Genomic DNA, 19,609 nt, shown 5'->3' on the forward strand with positions numbered 1-19,609 from the left:
GATGTGCTCTGCAGCCAAAGATGGAGAAGCTCTATACAGTCAGTAAAAACTAGACCAAGAACTGACTGTGGCTCAGATCATGAGCTTCTTGTTGCAAAATTTAGGCTTAAATTGGAGAAAGTAGGGAAAAGCACTAGGCCACTCAGGTATGACCTAAATCATATCCCTGATGAATATACAGTAGAGGTGACAAATAAATTTAAGGAATTAGATCTGATAGACAGAGTGCCTGAAGAACTATCGACGGATGTTCGCAACATTGTATAAGAGGTAGCAACTATAACCATCCCAAAGAAAAAGAAATGCAGGAAAGCAAAATGGCTGTCTGAGGAAGCTTTACAAATAGCTGAGGAAAGAAGGGAAGTGAAAGACAAGGGAGAAAGAGAACAGTGCAAGGAAATAGAAGAAAACGATAAAATAGGGAGGACCAGAGATCTCTTCAAGAAAACTGGAGATATGAAGGGAACGTTTCTTGCAAAGATGGGCATGATAAAGGACCAAAATGGGAGGGACCTAACAGAGGCAGAAGAGATTAAGAAGAGGTGGCAAGATTACACAGAAGAACTATACAAGAAAGAGCTTAAAGTCCCTGATAACCATGATGGGGTGGACACTGACCTCGAGCCAGACATCCTGGAATGTGAAGTCAAATGGGCCTCAGGAAGTCTGAGCAACAACAAAGCTAGTGGAGGTGACAGGATTCCAGCTGACCTATTCAAAATCCTAAAAGACGATGCAGTAAAAGTGCTACACTCAATATGCCAGCAAATTTGGAAAACTCAACAGTGGCCACAGGATTGGAAAAGATCAGTTTACATTCCGATCTCAAAGCAGGGCAATGCCAAAGAATGTTCAAACTATGGCACCATTGCACTCATTTCACATGCTAGCAAAGTGATGCTCAAAATCCTACAAGCTAGGCTCCGGCAGTATGTGGACCAAGAACTACCAGAAGTGCAGGCAGGATTTCGAAGAGGGGGAGGAACTAGAGATCAAATTGCCAACATACACTGGATCATGGAGAAAGCTAGGCAGTTCCAGAAAAACATCTACTTCTGCTTCATTGACTATGCTAAAGCCTTTGATTGTGTGGATTGTGTGGATCACAACAAATTGTGGTCCAAATCACTCAGTTCTTAAAGGGATGGGAGTACCAGACCATCTTATTTTTCTCTTGAGAAACCTATATGCGGGTCAAGAAGCAACAGTTAGAACTGGACACGGAACCACTGATTGGTTCAAAATTGAGAAAGGAGTTCGGTAAGGCTGTATACTGTCACCCTGCCTATTTAACTTATATGCAGAGCACATCATGAGAAAGGCAGGGCTGGATGAATCACCAGTTGGAATTAAGATTGCTGGGAGAAATTTCAACAACCTCAGATATGCAGATGATACCACTCTCATGGCAGAAAGTGAAGAGGAACTAAAGAGCCTCTTGATGTGGGTGAAGGAGGAGAGTGCAAAAGTTGGCTTGAAACTCAACATTAAGAAAACTAAGATCATGGGATCTGGTCCTCTCACTTCCTGGCAAATAGATGGGGAAGAAATGGAGGTAGTGACAGATTTTATTTTCCTGGGCTCCAAGATCACCGCAGATGGGGACTGCAGCCAAGAAATTAAAAGACGCTTGCTCCTGGGGAGGAAAGCTATGGCAAATCTAGACAGCATACTAAAAAGCAGAGACATCACCCTGCCGACAAAAGTGCGTATAGTCAAGGCTATGGTTTTCCCAGTAGCAATATATGGCTGTGAAAGCTGAACCATAAGGAAGGCCGAGCGCCGAAGGATTAAGGCCTTTGAATTGTGGTGTTGGAGAAGACTCCTGCGACTCCCTTGGACCGCAAGGCAATCAAACTGGTCAGTCCTAGAGGAGATCAACCCTGACTGCTCTTTAGAAGGGCAGATACTGAAGATGAAACTCAAATACTTTGGCCACCTAATGAGAAGGAAGGCCTCCCTGGAGAAGAGCCTAATGCTGGGAACAAAAGAATGGCAAAAGAAGAAGGGGACAGCGGAGGATGAGGTGGCTAGATGGTGTCACTGAAGCAGTTGGTGTGAGCTTAAATGGACTCGGGGGATGGTGGAGGACAGGAAGGCCTGGAGGAATGTTGTCCATGGGGTCACGATGGGTCGGACACGACTTCGCGACTAACAACAACAAAATATCTTTAATAAATATCTTATTTTAAATATCTTTTAATCACTCAGCCAGACTTCACGACTAACAACAACAACAACATATGTTTTTGTGTTGGTATTGTTGTTGCTTTGTGTTGTTTTGTTACAAATAATAAAAAAGATTAAAAGAAAAAATACTCCTTACTAGTATTTTAAGGAGACAAGTTCTGAATGAAAGTAAAGTAGGCTTCATTTCTGCAGTTTAAAACCATACTTACTACTATCTTGACAAATTGCTACTCCTAATATTTCAGTTTATTACATGTGTCATACAAACACTCTTAAGAAATAGATTGAGAGGTTTATATCTGAATAAATATGCAGCAGTTGCACTGTCACCTTCCTTTTGTAAGTTCTGCTTTCCTGTGTTGGTTTTGTATTTTTGTAGTATATCAGTAACAAATTTATTAAAAGTTCACAGTCCTTCAAATTCCAAAAATCATAGTATTTGATACCTTCCAATAAAGCAGAAAAAACCCTAAAATAGAAGAAACCCCACTCTTCATTAAAATATTAAAAAGGTTCAGAAAAATAAAACCAACAATATCCTTAATCAATTTACTGAGTTCATATGTTAATTTAATATGACTATTCTTAGATTTTCTTTCCTTGATTTTTCCTTCTAAGGAGGGCATTTTCCTATGGAGAATTTCACTGTCAAAGACCTGAATTGCTTCCTCCTTAATGCAGCGTTCCTTCAAAGACAAAATGTTTCAGGTGCACCATACAAGCCATTAATCATCCACTAACTACCCCATTTTTGTGACCATGCTCTTGATTTATTACAGAAGTAATAAATCGGCAGTAAGCGTGCAGTATCAGAAGAAGCCAAGCAAGGCAAATGCAGAACCCACCAGAAGCCAATATGGATAAAATTTTTACAAGGGATGAGAAAAACACATGTTGAAAATCTGCAATCTCAGCCACACATTTCACTGTTTCATACATTATAACTGCTTTCAACTTTTAGCTGCTGCCTCTGAAGGATGGGTCTTTAGCTGAACATAGTCAAGGCAGGGAGCTTCTACAGGAAAAGATTCTGAAAAATAAGTCTTAAAAACAGGCAATGCCAGGAGATCTGAAACTTCAGTTTAAAAGCTTTATAGGACACAAAGTCTACCCATTTGCTTAGCAACTGAGGTGCTCACAAGCAAAGCCAATACAGACCAGATCTTAACCCAACTTGCTTTTTCTTTCTTATTTAATCACAAAAAGAAATCCAAAGAATGAAGTAATGGTGAATTCATACCCTCAAGATCTATACCCTGTCCTTAAACTAAAGTTATAATTTTAGTCTGGCACTTCTTATACTTCTCAAATGGAATAATCTGACCCATCTGTGGCTTGCTGAAAAGAAAAAATCATTCATCGACACTAGACTGTTGAGTTATCAGGACCAAATTCTAGGAAAATAACATTTTCCCTATAACTATGCTAAAAGACTAATACAAACACTAAAATTCTGTTTTGCCATAGATTAGAATCCTAAGGACTACATTAGTGTTACTGCTGAATCAGGAGCTATTAACATGAACTGCATAGAAAAGGCAGAAATTCTATTCCTACTTCTCATCACTGATTCCAAGCACAAATGAGGAGAATCCAAGAATTTGTTTTAGAAAAAATAAAGATAATTCAATAGCACATTGATTTTCACATGTTTATTTTGCCTTTCCATTTTGTGGCACACAATGGGCAATTTATGCCTACATAAACTGGACTTCCAATAACCATTCTTCCACAGCAACCAACATTTTGTCATATTGCCTTTATTTGGATTTTAATAATCTTTCAAGCCCTCAACATTCACTAATGTATTCTTAAGAATTTTGGTGTTATATATTGGACTTGAAACAATTTATATTTTAAGATCTAATGTTTGCATCAAAAAGGTGATTATCAACAGGTCTCTATTATATTATATTATATTATATTATATCATATCATATCATATCATATCCTACTCTTCCTCCCCTCCTTCCCCTTTGATGTGAGGGTTAAATGCAGGTATGGTTAGGAAATACAAGATTTTCCTTTCCCCTTACCTTAACCCTCACAAGAACCTTGTGGAGGTCTTGTGGGCAGACCAAGGGAACCCAATGAGTTTCATAACTGAGTGAGGATCATGATGATGCATCTCCCAGGCCTAGGCTAACACATTACCCAGAGGAGTAGCTATCAACTCTGGTACAGCCAGCATTTAATTCTTGATAATCAATATGGATTTTAAGATTCACATTACCTTGAATTCTGATAACCATTCTTCTACAACCCCTGTGTCCACAGCCAACATCTTCCAACATTGGTTCTGAAATCTTCAACCTTAAGGTTTGGGGAAAAGGTGTAAGTATTTATTGTCCTCTACTTTTGTTTTCTGCAAAATTAGAAACGCTAAGGGTAGATATATATTATGCAGAATAAGTTTATATTATTCCCAGTTATGTGTATCAATCAGTGCAACTCCCTTCTTCTCTTAGATGTTCAAGTATTAAAGAAACCAAGTAAGGCAAACCTATAGTGACTGAAGACCAGCAGATGTCCAGTTTGATTTTTTTCAAAACATGTTTAGAACATGTTTCATCATGTTCATCAATATCTCATTGAATACATTCTAAGGTTCAGAAATGAAGATATTTTCCTCATATGTACAGCCTGCCAACAGTAGGATTAGTGTGGCATTTCCAGTTCAAGAAGCATCATCACCTTTAACTCTACTTCTCAAGTTGGCAAGGTTAACCACGCATGTTGGTATTTCTGCTTGCTAATGGTCAAAATTTTGAGTCAGCACACCATAAAACTGGCTTTCAAACAATTCATTTCCCATTATCTTGAAAGAAGCAAGATTAACAACTGGGAACACTGCCACCACCCTTATTTTCTGCATACAGGGGGACATGATGGATTTCTCAAAATTTGAATGCTCACAGGCTGCATACAAATGCATTTGCTTACAGCCATATGTTGTCTATGCTTGACAAATTAGTTACATAGATAGGAGGAAATGAGACCTAATTACAGTTGCAAAAGGGGTAAATCTGTTAAATCTCAAAAAAGTAGAGAATAGGCAAGAGATGACAGAAGGTAGTACCACCAATAGACTCACTATTATCAGACTTCATTAAAACTTTTGGAATTCAGTCCAACCCTTTTAAATGCCACAATTAAGACTACTCAACATATACAAAATGATGCATTTCTAGCCAGATGAAGCAGGTAAAAACACAGAAGGCCATGGGACTACTCATATTTTTTACCATCTTATAGCAAAAATCCCATGAGCATGGAATGTATCTTTAAAAATATGTGTAGTGTACAAATGAGACACTGGGAGAAGCTCACTGATACATGCCTATGACACTAGTTTTCCTCGTCTCCTTTTTCTTAGAGGTTGGATTTGGAGATATCAACATCAACAGATCCAATCTGCAATAACTTTTCATTTTCATCTTTGCTTACAGGAAAACCCTGAGAGCAAGTTGACAGTTTAGGGAGCTGGGAAGGATATGAGAAGCAACAAAGACCACTTTGCCAGATGCAAGAAAGTGTGTCCAACACAGTGAAGTGAGCTTTCTGAATGCTGAAATAAAATTGGGCAGTGCAAGAGTTGCAGTGAATCTGGCCAAAAACATTAGCTAGTCCTCAAGTTTCTGGTTCATGACTCATGACTGTCTCTACTTTATCCATAAGCCTCATATCCCAGTTCAGCATGAATATGAGAACTTAAACAAAAAACACCCTAAATAAAACAAGTTGTGCTTTTGTGATGTTCTGCTACATGACATCTAACACAAACATATCTGTCCAGTTTTGTCTACTTCAATCTAGTTGCAGGAAAGGACAAGGAGAAAAGATAACATGTGTTTTCAGAAGCTGTCAAGGCAGTGCAGAAACCTAAAACTCCAGACAAGAGTGTATTTATAAACTACAGAGAACAAGTGACTCACTGAAGAACAACAAAAACTCTTAAGATTTTTTCTATTAAGAAGAGTTGCATTTGATAAAGATGGGAAATAAAACAATTTGAACTTTATCAACTACCTCCTTGGAATCTCTAAGCATTTTCTAGTTTCTACTGATATGAAGTTACAAAGACATAAGCTAACTTTCAAATCTAAGTTGCATATCCCTCTGTCAAGTGAGAGAGAAATTTCTCTTGCCTTCAAGAAGCATCATTGTAATGGGGCTTATAAGGAATATGAGTCACCCAAATAAGACCTTTCCAAGAAAATAACACAGAATTATTTAAAGCAGCAATGTTTTTGTGGTGCCACTGTGATGTCAATTTATTGCTTTTAGCCCATTTCTAAAATACAGGACCATCACAATTGGGAGGGAAAATAGGAACAATTTCTGTAAACTTGTTTCTAGGCAATCATCCATATGGTATCTCTATAGGATGATTACAATTCTTGTATAAGCAGCAGGGACAATCAATTTCCTGTTCACAAACTAGATAGAATTATTGGATCTTGCTTTCTTCTGCTGTCTAAGTTGAATAAAGGCACTGGACACTGTCAGAGCACCCTCCCTCCAGGTTTGCAGCCAACACAGTTCTTCCCACATCAACTGCGGCTCTAAAGTCAGAAGATTTACTTCAAATTCAGCACTTCATGGGTGTTCTGGGGGCAAGGCACCATCGTGCTTCAAGGAACCCTGATGATATCTCAACCTCCTCTACTCAGGGAAAAACTTTTTTTGAAGGCCCAGAAGTATGGGTGCAATCCTTACCTCTTCTGCCCTCCATAGGATGTCCATAATCCTCTGAGTTTGGAGGGTTACAGGCAGCCACACTGAACCATTATTTTCTCTCTCTTTAGTTTTATATTTTTATATTATCCCATCTCCTTTTCTATTTACTTTAAACTAGATGTACGCAGCACTATTCTGACTACTGTTCTATAATCTGATATGTTGTATCAGGGTGCAACATTTTAAAGACATTTTCAACTATATTATGTTATTTTTGATCTAACAATTTGCTGCTACTCCAGCAGTTTCCCAACCAGAATATTTATCACTCTTCTATCCTAGTGCTTGGTTGCTCCTTTATATAACCAAAAATATGATTTACACAAAAAGTAGTTCTAGAAACACTTCACAAGTTCCAGGGTGAAATACAGCAAAACTAACATGAATATATATACACTAGGTTTCTAAAAAATGCAACTTATTTCCTATATCCCTATAATTTGGTTCACTAAATGAGATAAACATTTATAGTTCCTACTGTCAGATCAACAAATACTGACAGAGAATCAGGCTAAAACCTTCAAACATAAACCCAGAGGAATTCTGCTTCCGTATATAACTTGAAAAACACATTGTTTTTAAATATATCTATTCTGAAATACAATTGAATTAATTTATTTTATGTCAACATAAGACATATAGCAAGATAACCAAAAGGATCTGTCTTCCATTATGTTAAATGTTATTAATTTACGCACAACCCACAACAGAAACAACGTTTATACATTGTCGAAGCAAACATCCACCCGATGTCAACAGCAGGATGCTATGGAACAGCAGGCTCTTAGCAGTTTCAAGCCATTCAGGTCCAAACCATATGATTAACAGGTCAGCTTTTTAGATTACTGGTCACATGTAACACCTAGTCTTATCTGTCTGTCTGAAGACAGCCAATTCTTCTATTTGCTCACCCCACTTTCAATTAATACTCTATACAATAATAATATTGTTCATGGCTGTGCAAGGCAAGCAAGCCTTTGCAAACAGATGTCTACGTGTGGATCATCTGGAGTAGGGATGGCCAAACCAAGGCTCAAGAGCCACATGCAGCTCTGAGTTTATTTTGGGGCTTGCCACTTACCACTGAGGGCACCCAATTGCCACTCACCACCTGCTGTTGCTGCCTGTGGGTGCCCACTTGCCACTGCTGCCAGCCAATGCCCCACTCTCAGCTGTCAAATATCTGACATTTATGGTTTGTGACTCTTCCATTGAGCAAGTCTGCCCCCACCTCAATCTAGATCCTGAGAATCTGGAGAAGCCTCCAAGCACTGAGGTCTATATGCAGAGGCTTCCTCACACTGCTGGATTGGGAATGCTGAGATATGATTGTACCCATAAGAAATATTTTTAAATATGGTCAGTGGTATATAAGTCTATTAAATAATTCTCCCCTGCAGCTGAGCCACATGCATTTACACTAGGGTAAATAAAAGGAATTCTCAGCTACATGTTATATAATTAGCAGAATTATATGTAGTTTTGTTCTAAGCTGAAATTCTTTGAAGAGTGTACCTTTTCACAGAAATTATTTAACTCTGGAAAAATGTATAACAATAAAACCTATTCCCATTCCATCCCATGTCATTCCCCACTTTAAGTGGAACTAACCTCACATGATAGATACTACTGTACTGTTTTATTGCCCTTAAAATAATTAATAGCAAACATATGAAGTCAAAACTGTTGAATTATTGCAAAATAGCATTGAAATCAAAACAACAGCACATTTCAGGAAAAAAGTTTGTTTATAATGTAGTTCCTAAAAGAGCTGATTTAGGAACAAAAAAAGCAGAAGTTGGGTGTAGTCCTCTCCCTGTCATTTTAAGCAATACATAAAACAACATTTTCAAGATCAATCAAGATTGGCTTTACCCAAACATGTAGTTTGAAAGGTTTTTTTTTTTCTATGCATTGATTCTATTTTCACTTACAATTACAGCTATCTCTGTTCCTAAAGAAAACTCCAGTTGAACAAACACTGAGAACCATATTGGCAAGAAATATGGCTTAGGAGCACTTAATTTAAGAAATATATGCCTGACAAATTAGTCCACAAAAGTATTAAGAGGCTGTTTAGTCAAGAACATAGGAAAAGTTGTGTAGGATCAGACAAAGGTCCATCTAGACCAGGGGTTCCAAACTCGCGGCCCGCGGGCCAATTTCCGGGACGGGCAGGGCACGGGAGAGGGGCCCTGCGGCCTTCAAAGCGCTGGTGGCACCCGGGCCGGCAGCGGGATGAGCGGCCCACCACCACCGCGGGGGTGGAATACTTGATGCGGCCCAGCCTCACCCAGACTCTACTTCCAGAAGCCCCCAGTTAAGTTGAGTTTGAGACCCCTGATCTAGACCAACCTTTTGTTCATACAGTGGCCAACCAGCTGCCTAACAGGAAACCCACAGGCAGGATATGAGCGTAAGAACAAATGTTACCAAGTTAACAAATGTCCCACAGATGTTACCAAGAAAAAGGCATACATAAGCATCCTGCTTCCAAGGCAGGAGACAGCAGATTTAGCCAGAAGGACTAGTAGTCATTGCTCACTAGTCCTCCATGAATATGTCCATATTCATTTTCAAGCCATCCAAATTTGTACCCATCATTCTGTCTTGTAGATGTGAACTCCACAGCTGAATTACATGCTGTGTGAAGAAATACTTTTTTAATCTATTCTGACTCTCCCAACAATCAGCTTAATGGGATGACCGTGCCTTCCAGTATTATGAAAGACCGTGCAAAATGTCTTAACCACTCTCTCCACATCATGCATAATTTTATACACCTTTATCTTGTCTTCCCTCACTCACCTTTTCTCTAACCTAAACTGTTCCAGATACTGAAACCGTTTCTCATAGGGAAGCTGTCCCAGCCCCTTATCATTTTAGTAACCCCTACCTGCATTTTCTTCCTAACTCTGCAATGTCCATTTTTTAGGTACAGCGTCCAGACCTACACACAGTATATCAAGTATCGCTGGACCATAGATTTATATTAGGAAAGTTTAATGTTGGCAGTTGTATTTTTATCACTTTCCTAATTATGCCCAACATGGAATTTGCCTTTTTCATAGCAGCTTCATATTGAATTAACATTTTAATACCACAACACCAAGATTTCTTCTTCCCCTTGTGTGTGATGTCAGTACAACATGCATCTCTTTACACTTGCTTACACTGAAACCATTTGCTGTTTTGATGGCAGTTCTCAGTTTAGTGAGATCCTTTTTAAGTGCTTCACAATCCCTTTTTGTTTTAACCATCCTAAGGGTGCAATACTATGCATTTTAGATAGAAAAAAGTCTTACAACTCCCAGTATTCCTCAGTCAGACAGACTTTTGCTCACTCCCAATTCAACATCATTTATTACCCTGTTGAAAATCATACTGATGCCTGTGAGACCCTGCTGTTTCCATTCCTCCATTGGGAGAATCTGCCATTTCCGTCCTTAACCAATGACTGATCCATAAGAGGACCTCTCCCCATATTCCATGACTGCTAAGTCTGCTCAGAAATCTTTTGTGAGGGACTTTGTCAAAAGCCTTTTAGAATTCCAAGAAAACAAGATCTATTAGTTCACCTTGTCCACATGCTATTTGACATACTCAGCAAACGTTAAAAGGTTAGTGAAGCATAACTTTTGCAGATGCTACCTTGATTTTTTTCAGCAGGATTTATCCATTAATACTTCTTTTAATCAATTTAACCAGAACCAATAACCAATCTGTAATTTCTAGATTAGCTATGTTACAGTGTAATCTCATACATGTCTGCCCACTAAAAAAAGTCATTCTGAGCTAAGCGGGGCTTACTTGCTGGTAAATGTGCATAGGAATCCATCTCTACTATTTGTGTGCTTGAAAGTAAAATGGAAAGCTTCCTCTGCTTTGTCACGTGCAAGAAATGGAAATTTATCAGAATCATATTAATTCTAAACTTGACTGGGGAAACTGAAACAAGAGCATGAAACTCAGCTCAGAGATTCCAGAGCCAAAAGCCTGCTTTTCTCATGTACTTGCAAATAGTGCTGTTGTTGCAGCTTAGGATAGAAAGCCTTATGTATTACAGAAATATCATGGGGGACAGTCCCTTGCGCCCCATTTTAAGGTCTCTACACTACCATTTCTTGCCAGGTAGGAGCTTAATATTTCCCCTTGCTTTTAAAGACAATCAGCCAGATCATTTCTATAAAGGCTGCTTCACAAGCTGTGCTTTGACAATCTGCAACAGCTACAGGAGGGTAAAATAGGATTTCTATATCCCTTCCCTATTGGAAATACATCAATTTATAGTCACTTGTTAAACAACTCTGAGAAAAGGTTCTCTATATACCAGTTAAGAAGTGCTAATCTCCCATAGAAACATGAAGATATGCATCATATGCTTTAAAAAGCTGAAATGCATTAACTAGAACCCAGAGAAGTTACTCCCTCTGTTCTGCCTTCACAGTTTTAAAATCTGAGTTATGGACTGTACATCAACAACACTGGGCACTGCTTCTAGCACACAGGACTCACAGCACAATTTGCCATTAATAAAATCTTCTCTTTTAGGCATCAGAGATGTAAAATCATATACTATGGAGAAGCTTCCTAATATACTGATCAAACATAACTGAAATCTGTTTTCACCCAAGACTTTAGACACAATACTTAGATGGAAAAAAGTTCTATAACTCCCTGCATTCCTATTGTCATGGCTGGTTGGGGAATACTGAGAACTGTAAGACATTTTTCTGTCGAAACATGCATAGGACTGTGCCCTCAAATATCATAAAAATGTGTTCATATTGCTGATTGTATATTCTTAATGGGCTTCATCCTTTTTATAGTTAGATGTTTAGATCCTGGTTTAAGCTGTATACAAACTAATCTCTGCCAGATTTAATGCTTGACAACAAATAGCCTTAGTGTTAGACTAATTTCATCACAGTATGATTCACATGGATGAGAGATGCTTGTAATTTTGAACTGCTATACAAAATTCCACAAAAATTACATCTTTTATGATTCACATAATGCAAAATGAATTTGTGCATAGAGAGCTTCGTGAAATGGTCAACTACTTCATATGTACAGTACTGACATCCTTGATTAATGGTTCTGGGTAATAAATATAGAGCAAAAACTGTTAAGGTTGTAATCCTATTGATTTTGCCCTTGAGATCAGTAAGCCTCTGAACTTCCTTCTCCAACCCCCTCCTGAGGAGCTGAGTTCCCAGCCTCTGAAAGCAACTAGTGTGGTATTTTCTACACTAGCTGTGAGGTAGAGTGAAGTGGGAGCTCTGATTCCCCTTCCCAGGTCTCTTAATACACCCATATAAAATATCCTATAGGCCCCAAGATGCTGTCTAGGGACCAGAAGATTGCTCCCTACGTGTAATATTCCAAGACTGAGCATTGGACTAGGACTTAGATGATCTCGGTTCTAATCCCTGGCTCACAATGAAACTTACTGGGTGACTTGAGCCAGTCACAGACTCCAAGCCTAACCTGCCTCAGAGGGTTCTTGCTCTGAAGATAAAAGAGAGGAGAACCTTGTTAGCCACACTGGGTTCCTTACAAGAGGAAGAAAGGTGGTACATAAATAAAATGTAATAATAACAATAGCAGTAATAATACAACTATTAACAAGTCAGGAAAACCTGTTTTTCCCTTTACTAAACAAGATTTTAGCACAAAATTACAGCTATAAAGTCAAACATTTTTTTCGAGTGAAACCCTACAATAATTTGAGCCTCCCTGTTAAGATTCTGCTGAAAGCAAATTTATAAAAATCCACACATTTTCAGTGGCAGAATATATACCTTTACAGTCAACTTTCAATACCAGTTGAAAATAGTGAGCCAAAAGCAAAACAAAATGAAAAATGCAGCAACAAATGCACTGCTTTACTGTTAGTTTAACACAGTGCATTGTGGCTGTGTAAAATGAGAGTAAAATGATAACAAAAATCAAAGTCTGGGGAATACAAGCAGATAACTGAAGCTAAAGAAAGTAGATAGTTTTACATCAGTTAGAGTAGACTGTCCAAAGTTTGTTTCATATTTCAGTCTCTTGTGAAGCAAGAGTAAATAAATTCCAGTGAAACACAGTGATTTGAAGGATATGTTACATTTAGAACAGATATTTTCATAATTTTTGCACATTTGATAATTCAATTTCATCTCCAAGTTATACTTGCTAGGTAGGGTTATGGTCAATTCTAAATCCTCATAACTGGCAGAGTTCAAAGATACCCCGGTGCAGTGATTTTGCAGTACCATAGCAACATACATGCACTGGAAAAGGCTGCTAGGTGGGTATAAAGGGAAGAGTAGGCAGAACATAGCAGGGAAGGAGCATAGAACAGGAGTAATTGTATGTTCCCCAAGGCTTGTAATCTCCCTGCAATAACGCAACCTTATGCCAACAAAAGACTGCAGAAAATAACACAAAGGAAGCCTTAGATGACAGTAGAGTTTATTAAATGACAGTGCTTTTGAACAGTATTTGATCCCAGTTTCCACAGCAGGACTCATACTCTGCTTGGAAGTTATGGCTTTGGGGTTCCACACACAGGCCTCCCATATCCACAGTGGTATGTCACTAGTTATCTGTTGCAAGTAGATTAGTAGCCTTTTCCTCCTGTGTCTGGCCAGCACCTTTTCCCCAGTAAGTAGCTATTTGTAGGCTGCTGTTACTCTTTTCTGTTGTTCTGCTGCTGCTTCCATTTGGCAATGTAAACACTGTGTTTGAGGTGAAACCCATGGAGTCTGGCACCTACAAGCACAATTCCTATTTTCCTGCTCCATGAGTTGTGGTGCTTCTGATAAGGGATGCACTCTGGATGCTTCCTCACAGCCATGTGTGCATTGTACATGGAAAGGGGATGGATGATAGGGTGGCACTATAATGACATTGTCCCATTGTATGACTAATGTAGGGCATCTTAGGTACACAATTATGTGATTGGTGGGTGGCAACAGAGCTGTCAGGGATGTTGTAGGCACATCTGTAGATGTTGCTATATTGTCTTTCGATTCTATAGTTAGTCTTGTGCTTTTGACTGTGCTTCTGGTTATGCTGTGCTGGCTACTGCTGACAGGATGTAACCACAAGATTGCCTTGTAAATACATTTAGTGCCTTCTCACTCTCAAAAAGCAATTTTAAGTAGTAACTGAGCAAGGCTTGAAGATATTTATTCCCAATGGCAATTAATATAATCCACCTTATGATGGGACTATAAAATGCTCTTTATGAAATGAGGGGATCTATAAGGGCTCTCAGGGGTATTCTGTGAGGGACTGTTTGTGTTTTTCACATTATTGTAGAAGAACAGCATGGTGTAGCACTTAGGCAGACCAGGAGGGGAGACCCACATTCAAATCCAGAATGTCCCCAAAGCCCCTAGGGATTCCTGCACAACCCTCACTATGATCAAAGCCCTTCTTGGTAAGGAAATATGGCATGCTTTCAAGATGGAACAAGGAAAGAAAAAGCAGGAACAGAAGTTTCTGCCTAAACAGAGGTTTAAAGAGTGCAACTCAAAACATGTGCCTGAATCTATAAAGCAGACTGGAAAACTTACTGTAACAAATTGCCTTCATTGATCAACTACTCGGCAATCTTGCATGACCAGATTTAAACATAATTAAGGAATTAAAAGGTAGCCATCTTACCCTGAACACAAACAGATTCTTTAAAAAGCAAGTTAAATGCATTTAAATTGAAAATATAAGAACATTTGCCAACTGGTACTTGAGAAGACAAAAGCCAATATCCTGAGCAATTTAAATGAAAATACCAGGGATAGCCAAGTCCAGAATGCTTATTAATGATGATAAAGGTGGTGACAAGGTCACCCTCATCTTGCAGAAACTGAATGCTAATGCTACAAGTTTCAAACTATTTCAACAGTATATGTTCACTGTTGATCACTGTATTAATAATGAGGGGTCTAAAGGAGAAACCCCATGTGGGCAGTTTCACAATCTTGTTTAATTATTTTTAGCAGAAAATGAAGTTGTATACAATTTAATTTCTGAATGAAGCTGTTGGCAAAACAAATTTTCATCAGGGAAAACTCTTTTCGGAAACCCTGCATACCCTGAAATCCACTAAGGTTACAAAGAGCTGAGCAAGGGCTGTCAAAGACAGACCCTTTTGGAGGGCATCCATTTATAAGGTCCCGTTAAGTCGGAGGCGACTCGACGGTAAGTAAACAATATCTATTCAACAGGGCTTTGGGGCTGCGTTGATTCTTTAAAGGACAGGAAACCACAAAGCCAAGTAGGTCTCCATGAAATTCATATCCGCTCTCCTCCCCACATGCCTTCCTATGTGTGTGCATATTTGTGGCACCTGAGGCGTCTGATGAAGTGGACTCGAGCCCAAGAAAGGTGACGTTACAACAAATGCGTTCCTCTTTAACGCGCCGCGAGGCTGTTTTTGCTGCAACTGACGAACTCAGCTACCCTTCTCGAACTTCTCTAACAATTGTTCTACTTGCTTCTGCGCGCAAAAGTACGTCGGACACACACGCAAACGCGCAGCACAAAAGGAAACAAAAACCCTCGCTGACGCACAAAGATTAATAATAGATCTGTCGCGGCATTCTCTTTCGCGTATTAAAAGCCACTTCAACAGGTAGGTAGTCCTTGAAAGCGACACGACACCTTTCTGTGGCCGTGGTCGTCTCTGCTGGAACCGTCCTCTGGAACGCGCGGGGAAGGGAGGAGGTGGCAGCGGCGGCTCAAAGCAGGCGCGGCTCGCCGTCGCTCTTACGCCGCCCGACCCGACTCCTGTTTCTTCCAAGGGCTCCCTTTCAAGTTGGTAAAAAAGGATCGGAGCTAAAAGAGCCGAGGCCAAAACAGGAGGTACTAAAAACTAAGCCATCACAAGCCGACCTCCTGACCGGGCAAGCTAAGCCGATCCTCATGCCCGAGTCTACATCCTTCTCCTCTGCCGACGGCCCCCGCATGAGGGGCGCGGGAGAACACACGCCCCCTTTCTCGCTTCCCCAGCCCGCCCCGTCCCGCCCCGCCCACGCTCGCCCCCCGGTGCCCGCGCATCCCCCGTTATCTCCACTGGTCGGGACTAGAGGCAAGGGGAAGGAAGGACGGGTGCGGGTCTTCCACGGGGACGGGGGAGTGGCTCGAACCTGCGACCTCGCGCAGAGAAAGAAAAGGCGCCGCGCGCACAACCAGAGGTTACTCAACCGTCTATTCTTTCCACCTTCCCAGAGGAGAAACCAAACCACAATTTTGAGAGAGAGAGAGAGAGAGAGAGAGAGAGAGAGAGAGAGAGAGAGAGAGAGAGAGAGAGAGAGAGAGAGAGAGAGGTTTTTTGTTAGAAAGTTCCCTCGGCGCCCACTTCCAGGCTCACCCCTCGTCGAGCTAGCGCCTCTGCGGCTCCTCTGGGCACATTCCTAACGGGAGCTGGTGCTCTTGTTCTTCCTCGCTTCGCCCAGCCCGGTGGTACTTGCTCGGGCGAATCAACAAAAGTGCAGAAGAAAGAAAGACTGACTGGCAGAGGGACTGGGAGAACGGCAGATGCCAGCACCGCCCAGCAGGGGCGATTTCCGAGTGGCTGCGCGGAAAAGCCAATCGCGACGGCCGGACCACCTACGGTACCAATAGAAGCTCGACAAGGGGGTGGGAAGTTCAGCCGGGCCTGCCTTCCTCTTTTTCTTTCCCGAAGGGGTGGGGCTGCCCCGTTTCATGAGAGGAGATGAGTTGACTGCAAACGGGCGCGTGTTCGGAGATAATGCTCGAGGGGTGGGATTTCGCTTGTGCCGTCATCAGCTGATTGACAATAAAGACTCCCGGCGGGTTCTGCGGGGGTCAGAGGAGGTGAAGGTCTTCCGTCTTTTCCGCCTCCCGCTGTTTCGTCCCCGTAGCTCCGGGCGCCTAGGCAGTGTAGTGAGGAACCGCACCCGTCCCCCCTTCGTAGCCCCAGGTTTCATTCACACAATCACTCGCCTGGCTCTGTATTCCTAGAATTGTGTCAACTAGTTCCGGAGGGCCAACCGTAGTAGTCGTCTGTTGCAACAAAAAGGGTGAGGAGAGGCTGGCGGCACGGAAAAGGCTGACAGTGCAGCCTTTAATCCCAATCTTATTTTAATGAGCGTTATTCCAGGTAAGTGTGTATAGGACTGCAGTCTAACAGAACTATTGAGACTTAAGCTTTTCTAAACGACAAATACTGCATCACAAATGAGCGCAAAAGCAAATGTCACAAGCAATCTAGTCTTTATGTCTTACAAGGTATTGTAAAGCTCTTTGCTGTTTTATTATTATTTTATTATTATGCATTCGTACAGTAAGTTTCGGTGCTTCACAATTCCTACTTATATTTCCAACAACCCTGTGAGACAGGAAGTGTTATAAACTAGATGAACAGAAGAAAGGTGGTTATCCAAGGGACAGATGCATCCTGTACTGTACAGGATGAAAGATGTTACCAATTATTATAACTATTAATGAGCCAGCAGTATTATTACTTCTATTATGACATTGTCATCATTATTATTTAGAATCTCATGTTGATTTAGCATATGTCCTTTTTGCTGTACAGTGAATTACTAGTATGCCTAAAATGCTCAGCAGTACAAATGGAAGTCATCTGAGCCATATCCTGCCACACAATTCAAAAGCATCAGTTAGTATTTGATCATTCATTTAAAAAAACAAAAACTGACAACTAATGAAAACATTTCCCTTTTGGCTCTTTTGCTGTTAGAGCATAAAGCAATACATTCAAGAATAGCCCTATCACATGTTAGCCTTTACACCAGTAGTTGGGGGCACACATTTCAATGGTGGGCTGGAACAAAGACAGAAGAGGTGGGACCAAAAATGCCAGTATATTTCGGGTTATATTAGCAGTAATTAAGCCTTAGGAGAGGCATTGAAACCTTTTAGAATGGGGGAAACTGCTCAATAGCTAGGAAATGATCAGTTGTTGGCATAAAGGGAATAGAGACAAGGGAAGGGGGCATGGCCTTTTGGAGAAGCCTAGAGAACCAGACTGGGACTCTAGGTGGGCCCAATTTGCCCTGTATCCCTAAAGTTCAATCATTCTATTTTGTAGGATAGTCAGATAAATCCTAATTAATTCAAAGATGATACCTAGTCTATACCCCTTGGTGGAAGGAGGCAGAAAAATCCCTTATTTTCTCTACTTAAAAACAAATGTTTGATGACATGAGAAAAGAATCCCTAGGCCTAGTAGAATGGATTTGTGCAATGCTGAAACTGACAGGTTTCAAGAAAAGCCAATGTGTTAGTTTCCTTGGCTACGTGTTAGTTTCCTTGGCACAATTCTCAAAGAAAATCTGACTATTGGTAGCCACAGTGGGGAATAAAAGACGCTGATCAAGGGCATCTTAAAGTTTGTCTTGACATACTGGTCAGCACTAAGCACTGTCTAATCAGCTGTCTGTAGGCAATTGCATAACCACATTCTAGGCATCATGCCAACAACCATAATAACAGCCAGGGTTGCAGGGATTTTCTTTCAGCAATAACTTATTACTTGTTGAATGAATGCATTTATCATGGAAAAGAAGAGTTATAAGGTAACTGAGCATGAAGACCCTCAGTGACAAAACATCTCAGCCTCAGTGATTCATTAAGTATAAAAGATATGAACCACCCACATAAGTTAAGCACTTGTACAAATTTACGTAGATACATGGTAAGGAGGTCAGGGCAGTCAACTTTGCAGTGTCTTCTGCTAACAAATAACTTGATTTAAACAATTTTAATAAGAATAATTAAATAAACTGTCATACAAGAAGAAAGCCAACAGGGATATGGAAGCAATCTATATGTCAGTCTGCCTGCTGAACTGAAGCCATGGATGTGTATATCATATAATGAGTTCCTAGTCCTCAGTAAACAAGGTAATTCCCTGAAAGGCAAGGTTGCTGACAGGCAGAAAGGTTCGTGGACCATTCTTTGGGAGCCTGATAGCAGCATCTTTATTTCTGAGTGAAAGCTCCTCAGCTTTAAAGGAGAATGTGAATCTCAGTAGAGGAGGGTGTTACTACAAGAAAGAGGAAAAACATTCATTAGAAGGGACCAATTTCTTGGAAGATACCCTGTGTCCCTTAAGATATACCACTGGGAGAGAAGACTGGTGGTACTGGGTAATCATTAGGGCCAAAGGCAACTTGGTTTGTGATGGATGTGTAGGCCTTACGGTAAATGCTTGGTGTGAAGGTTGCAGATCTCATGCATTATCTAGAAAGCTTGATTGATAGTGCAGGGTGGGTGCTAAAAGAGGTTGCCATGGGTACATTGATGCCACAGGACCCACATTGGAGATCTAAGGAATAAGAGGAGAGGTCCTCTTAAGGATCAGTAATTAGTTAAAAAACAGAAGTGAAAACTTCTCCCAGTAGAGTGCTGTATATAGTGGAACATAACAAGGATTTGTACTAGGACTAGTATGTTTCAACTTGTTAGTAAATTATCCAGCAGTGAGCAGTGTGATTGCTAAATTTGCTGATCATATCAAATTGTTCGTGTTATTAAAACCAAATGGATTGTGCAGAGTTTCAAAATGATCACTGCAAACTTGGAGAATGGGCACTAATATAGCAAATATGGGTCAGTGTAAGCAAATGTCAAATGATGCACGTTGGGGCACAAACTTCCCAAATTTACATGCACACTGATAGGATCTGAGCTGGCA

General features: G+C 40.4%; 1 protein-coding gene and 1 long non-coding RNA gene across 8 annotated transcripts in view; one reads left to right on the top strand and one right to left on the bottom strand.

Moving 5' to 3' along the window:
* The window catches only part of FAM126A (family with sequence similarity 126 member A), an 80,683-nt gene extending 64,252 nt beyond the window's left edge, over positions 1 to 16,431 (bottom strand). For all 7 annotated transcript variants that reach the window (XM_044450746.1, XM_044450743.1, XM_044450747.1 and 4 more), the window contains exons 1-2: positions 16,295 to 16,431; positions 4,424 to 4,503 (exon numbers count right to left, since the gene is read on the bottom strand). In XM_044450746.1, coding sequence (XP_044306681.1) covers positions 4,424 to 4,474 — 51 coding nt within the window. In that variant the 5' untranslated portion in view covers positions 4,475 to 4,503; positions 16,295 to 16,431. The remainder of the gene's footprint in view (positions 1 to 4,423; positions 4,504 to 16,294) is intronic.
* On the top strand, positions 4,461 to 9,022 carry LOC123033866. The gene is made up of 2 exons (XR_006416661.1): positions 4,461 to 4,524; positions 5,640 to 9,022. It is a non-coding gene; the product is annotated as an uncharacterized LOC123033866 (long non-coding RNA).
* Positions 16,432 to 19,609: the final 3,178 nt, after the last annotated feature.

The sequence above is a fragment of the Varanus komodoensis genome, unplaced genomic scaffold (assembly GCF_004798865.1).
Source record: "Varanus komodoensis strain SLA01 unplaced genomic scaffold, ASM479886v1 scaffold68, whole genome shotgun sequence".
NCBI classification, from domain to species: domain Eukaryota; kingdom Metazoa; phylum Chordata; class Lepidosauria; order Squamata; family Varanidae; genus Varanus; species Varanus komodoensis.